This window comes from Phoenix dactylifera, chromosome 16 (genome assembly GCF_009389715.1).
Source record: "Phoenix dactylifera cultivar Barhee BC4 chromosome 16, palm_55x_up_171113_PBpolish2nd_filt_p, whole genome shotgun sequence".
Taxonomy (NCBI): domain Eukaryota; kingdom Viridiplantae; phylum Streptophyta; class Magnoliopsida; order Arecales; family Arecaceae; genus Phoenix; species Phoenix dactylifera.
Genome location: NC_052407.1, coordinates 5,287,915 through 5,293,914, shown reverse-complemented (window position 1 = coordinate 5,293,914; position 6,000 = coordinate 5,287,915). Strand labels below are relative to the sequence as shown.

At 46.1% G+C, this 6,000-nt stretch overlaps 1 protein-coding gene across 1 annotated transcript; it reads left to right on the top strand.

Annotated features, from left to right (window-relative positions):
* Nucleotides 1-4,569: 4,569 nt before the first annotated feature.
* On the top strand, nucleotides 4,570-5,190 carry LOC103713682. Its single transcript, XM_008800696.3, has one exon. It carries the CDS (start codon nucleotides 4,651-4,653, stop codon nucleotides 5,023-5,025), a length of 375 nt encoding a protein of 124 aa, XP_008798918.1. The 5' UTR covers nucleotides 4,570-4,650; the 3' UTR covers nucleotides 5,026-5,190.
* Nucleotides 5,191-6,000: the final 810 nt, after the last annotated feature.

Genomic DNA, 6,000 nt, shown 5'->3' with positions numbered 1-6,000 from the left:
GAGAGGCAACAGTGTAGAAGAAAGAAATTTTAGCAGAATGTCGTTCTCTATAAATAGTATATTACCTGCTTCTCCAAGGTCTCTCGATATTGTTCCCATCCTTAGAGAGCTTGAGCCCAGTGATGAGTGCTTCATATTCGACCTCATTATTTGAGGCCGAAAATTTAAACTGCAAAGCGTACTCTATGACCACTCCATCCGGGCTAGTGAGTATGAGTCCGACCCTGTTGTCCCCCGAGCTTGATGACCCATCTACGTGCAAGATCCACAGCCTCTCTGTCTCCTTCATTTTCTTGGGGAGCTCGGTAGGATCTTCAACAGGGATGTACATTCCACCATAAAGTCTGCCAACACCTTCGCCTAGATAGAGGGCCGAGGATGATACTCTAGATCGAACTCTCCAAATTCCACCACCCAATTTGCGAGCTAACTTGCATTTTCAAGCTTCTAGAGAACCTGTCTCATCGACTGGTCGATCAGGACTGTGATTGAGTGGGCTTGGAAGTATGGCCGAAGCTTCCGAGCTGAGATGATGAAGAGGTAGTCTGTCTTCTCCAATTTGAAGTATCTGGTCTCATCATCACATAGAATCTGACTTATATAGTAGATCGATTTCTGGCATCCTTTCTCTTCTCGAATCAGAACCAAACTCACTGCAGTGGGAGAAATGGCTAGATACAGGTAGAGCATTTCTCTGATCTACAGTTTTGTGAGGAGAGGTGACGAGTAGAGGTACTTCTTCCGTTGGTTGAAGGCATGTTGATACTCCTCGGTCCATTGGAGGTCTTTCAGGTGCTTCAGGGCCTTAAAGAATGGAAGGCAGTGCTCCACCAATCTGGAGACAAACCTCGCCAGCGCAGTGACCCAACTAGTCAAGCATTTAACCTCTTTGACGGTCTTGGGGGCTGCATGTCCTGCACTACTCGGATCTTCTTCGGATTTGCCTCAATGCCAGATGTGTCACATGAAACCTAGAAATTTCTTCGAGATGACTCTGAAAGCGCACTTCGTCGGGTTGAGCTTCATCTGGTACCTTTTGAGGGCCACAAATGTCTCCTCTATGTCGGCAATATGCTGCTCTGCTATTTGGCTTTTCACAAGCATGTTGTCCACATACACCTCCATGTTGTGGCTAATTTGCTCCTTAAAGATCTTGTTGACGAGGTGCTGGTAAGTTGGCCCTGCATTCTTTAAGCCAAAGAGAATTACCTTGTAGTAGTAGAGGCCTTTGTCAGTAATAAAAGTTGTCTTTTGGGCAGGCTTTATTCAGGTAGGTACAGTCGATGTAGACTCACTACTTTCTACTAACTTTTCTGATAAGCACAATATTGATCAGCCAGTCAGGGTAGCTTACCTCGCAAACAAAGCCGATTTTCAGGAGTTTGTCAACTTCCTGGTTTATGACCTGCTTCCTTTCCACAGCAAATTTTCTTTTTTTCTGCCACATAGGTCGGTGAGGCAAGTTTACATTGAGCTCGTGAACCTCAGGGCTTATGTCTGGCATGTCAGTAGCCGACCAAGCAAAGACATCCATATTGGCGCGGAGAAAGTTGGTCACTTTGGCTCAGTGTCCTTCACTTAGGTTGGAGACAATCTGGATAGTCCAAACGGGCTCATCTTCCTGCAAGGGACCCACACCAACTCTTCGGTCGGTTCTCCTTGCTGCACCTTCAGCTCGTTCCTTGTGTCTAGCCTCTCGATCGGTAGGATTTCTATTAGCTTCCTTCCTTTGAGGATGGCCAAGTAGCACTGGCAAGCTATCATCTAGTCACCTCTTATTTCTCCCACTCCGTACCTCATGAGGAATCACATGAGCAAGTGGTAGGTTGATGTTGTAGCTCAAAAAGCGTCATACCAAGTCGGCCCAAAATTGCGTTGTAAGCCGACTGCCAGGAAGTCCAGCCTCAAAGTATTACTTTGGGGTTCTTGTCCTGTGGTGACCGATAGATTGATCATCCCTTCTATGGAAACTGAGTCTTCTAAGAAACCAACTAGAGGAGTGTTGACCTTTCGGAGCTGTTCAACAGGTAGCCTCATTCTTTAAAAAGCATCATAAAATAATACATCGGTTGAGCTTCTATTATTAACAAGTATTCTCTTTATATCATATTTTACGATAGTAAGAGAGATAACTACAACATCGTCATGAGGGGTCTAGACTCCCTCTAGTTCGGTGTTGGAGAAGGTGATGACGTCTCCCATGCACTATCTCTTTGGGGCTGCCTCGACCTCTTGTGGAGCTTGGCTACCTGAGATGCTCGGGACCTCGGCAGGATCGCCAGAGATGGTGTTGATGACCCTAGCAATCGGATGGTTATTGATTGGATGAATCCAGGGTTGGCGGACCAGAGGTCAAAGCAGGCGCTCCTCAATCTTGTCGAGTGTGCACATACTGGTTCAGCCGCCCTCATTAGATGAGTGCCTCTATTTCATCTTGAGTTGGATGCACTCCTCGATGTCGTGGTCATTGTCTCAGTAGAAGCAGTAGTACTTCTTCTAGTCCCTCTTGGACGTCGGGGTCCTCATTAGATGGTAAGGGCGGAAAAAGCCTCAACCCTTAATTTTCATGAGGATTTGAGTCCTCAGGGTGGAGAGTGGAGGGTACTCCTGAAGTTCCGAGAAGGACTCCTGGGTTATCGTGAGCCTCTTTCACGCTAAGGTGAAACACTTCTTTCCTCTCTTCACTCCTCACTACCTCTCTTGCCTCTTCGAGAAGGTCTTTCGCTAGCAAACTCGCAGTAGGAGGCTATGGCATTTTCTGCATTGGCATACTTCTCTGCCTGTGCTAACATCTCGGTGAAGTCGACGAGAAAATGGTTCTCCAAGAAGAAGAGAAAGCACGACAGCCGTAGGCTGCTCTTCATCGCTAACATTGCGATCGATTAATACAGGTCGCAGACCTCCAGTGTCACCGTATTTAAGCGGCTAATATAGTTCCTAAAGAACTCTCTCCTGCAGTTTGATGTCGAGCAGCGCGTCCGAGCCACGACACCATCTTCGGCTAGAGATGAAGTGCGTCGCGAAGAGGAAGATGAGCTTCTTGAAGAAGTTGATGGACTCGGGCCGAAGCTCGAAGAACCATAACCGAGCTGGCTTGCACAAGGTTGCAGGAAAGGCCTTGCAAAGCACAGCTTTGGTGGCTCCATGCAGCATCATGAGAGCCTTGAAGCTCTCAAGGTAATTAGAGGATCAAAGATGTCGTCATACGGTTCTACCTGGGGCATCTTGAACCTAGGTGGGATCGATTCCTTCATGATCTGCCTAGTAGATGGAGACTCCGAGAAGAAGTTAAAGTCGTTGTTCGCCCTCGGAGCATTATCCTCTAAGGGACTGAATCTGTCAACCCATCTCCTCGATTCTCCTATCGAAGTCAGAGTCTCGGTGGGGCATAGGCTCCAAGTGGTACGGAGGCGCGAGGCTTGGTGCGGAGTGCCCACCAGAATCGGGGCTCAAAGCATGTCATTTTCCATTTCAACTAGGACAGCGCCACTGGTGCACCGACTCTGGGGGGACTGCTCCGAATCTCGACCTCGGGAGTGATGGATGACCAAGCACATGTGGTGCACCGGTGACTGAGAGTGTTGGCTGGGCTAGCTGGACCGGCTCCAGTCATGTCATCGCCTGCTGCCGGCCTTAGATCACTACGGTCAGCGCCTACTCCTATTAAATGAGCAGGTTAAACTTTTCATTGCCCACAAGCGTGGCGGGTTGTTCCGATGAAGCAGGTTTCGAGTTCTACAACAACCCTCGGAAGGTCAAAGAGCGGCCTTGCGAAGCATGTGATGCACTGCAGGCTCCTTGTGATTTCATGCCGGTGATCTCTCCCTTCGATTGATGTTCATGCAGCTGGGGGCGGGCTCTTCCTCTAGCGCCAATCTATTGACACTAAATCTAGGATCGAGTCAGAGTGTAGCTCAAACAACCCTAAGGTCGGCTGGAGGCGAGCTAAGTAGGTTGGCCAAGGTGCAAGAAAGTGGATCTCCTCTGAAGGTGGCCTGTAAAAGGTCCGCATGGTGGAGAGTTTTCGATCCTAAAACCTTTCTATATAAAGGGACAACAAAGTATCGTTCTTTGTGAATAGTATATTACCTACTTCTCCAAGGTGCCGTAGGCTATTCCTTTATATAGAGAGCTCGTTGTGTTGTTACCTCAGCTAATGCGGCGTGCAATAATGACCAAGTAACAGTACATAGTATGGCCACGGCATGAGAGCCAGTCCTTATGGATGGCGTGCAGTGCTGGTCGGGCGCAGGCTGTAGTGCTGCCATGACTGCAGACTGTTAGAGCTAACAGTTGTTAGGACTGCCGATGCTTGTCAACACGTAGTAGTTGTTCTCCTCGTCTGGTTAGCTTCTTAGTTAGTAGCTCTCTTCATCCGAGGCATAGTCATTCTCCTCGATTTATATCCGGGGCCGAGGTGATCAATATTTCCTCCATCAGTACCCTTTCTAATCCAGAAAAGGATATTTTAGCGTTAAGTTAAAAAGACATACCCGTAAATCTTTGAAGATCCAAGAGCAAACCTGGAAACATGTTACCTTTTTTAACTGCAATAGCAACCCTTAGAAGAGGACTTCTTTAAGACTGAAGGCAGCGAGTTCTCTTGGCAGTCCCGTCTCCGAATTAAGCTTTCCTTTGGATCCTGCGCTCATGCCTACCACCACCTCCTCCCAAAGCCCAAGGGGCGGCGCCTTCTTCAGCCTATGGTGCTACTCGGCCGAGCCCCGGGTGCGGCGATCCCTGCCGAGCCATGGGCAGCCTGCAGGCTGCGGGAGGATCGACCGGGTGGCTACATGGGTCGGGAACGGCGTCGCCGCCGCCTTCTTCGCATCGTTGGAGCGCTGCTCCTGCATCAACATAACTACTGCTGACGATGGCGAGGAGGCCAAGGATGTACCCTTGATGTTCGATGATGGGAATTCGCGGCGCGAGGGCGGCGAGCTTGGAAGAGGCCAGAGGAGGGTGGCGAAGGAACAGAAGGGTGGTGGTGGTGGGTTTTCTAATGACTTCATGTATGATAAGTAGAAGCTTAGTTCAAAGGGATGGCGCATATATTACTGGTGTTTTATGTTATCTTCTGTTTATTAATTGTCTTTCCATGGATTTTGTGGATGTTGTTTGTGTTTCCATCAATTAATTTTCTTTTCATGTGGGTGAACAGATGGACCGAGAGAGAAGTTAGATTTGCCATGTTCTGATCACTAATTTCTGAGTCATTTTTAAATTTTATTCATGCTATTTTTTTGAGAAAATATTTAGGTTAAAAGTTGCAGGTTGAAGATTTACGGAAAACTTAAAACATATATTAATTTGGAGGTACATGAAGATAATATTATGAAAGAATAGTGTTGCGTATTGGAACTGTTTCATACTTCTTTCCTTATAGGTATTGCTAGCTTAGTGGTGTAAGTATTCACTAAGTTGATGGGTAAATTACACGATTATGGGTTAGATTGACAACAAATTGGTTGATTCAAACCCAAATCTTGCCATATGTTTCAACTAAGGAGATGATGAAACTTATGACTCCCATCATTTTACTTTGCTATTTTTACACCAAGGTGGTTTATCGATCTCTTTAACACACATGAATAAACATGTAAACCAGTGCTCAGGTTACTTGGTTTAATGTGAATGCCAAAATTGGATTCCCCACAATACAAGTCCTCAAATTGTCCATTAATTAGTCGAGATTCAAAAATATTAGATTAAATTGAAACCAAAGCTCAAAGAGAATACGGAATGATGATTTTTCCTTTTTAACCAAAGTTAAATGCATTCTTGGTGGCAATATTTTGCAAGCTTGTAAGCTCTTCCATTAGATCTGGTTCTTTGTCACCGGTCATCTATGTGTCATCGAACGGCAGACGAGCAAGAAAGAAAAAAAATATTATTTAGTCAGATAAACAAATTATCTTTAAAATAACAACAATTAATTACTATTGTTATAAAACAAGCTCGTGTTTTATTTTGTTACCTTTTCTTAATAATGAAAAACAA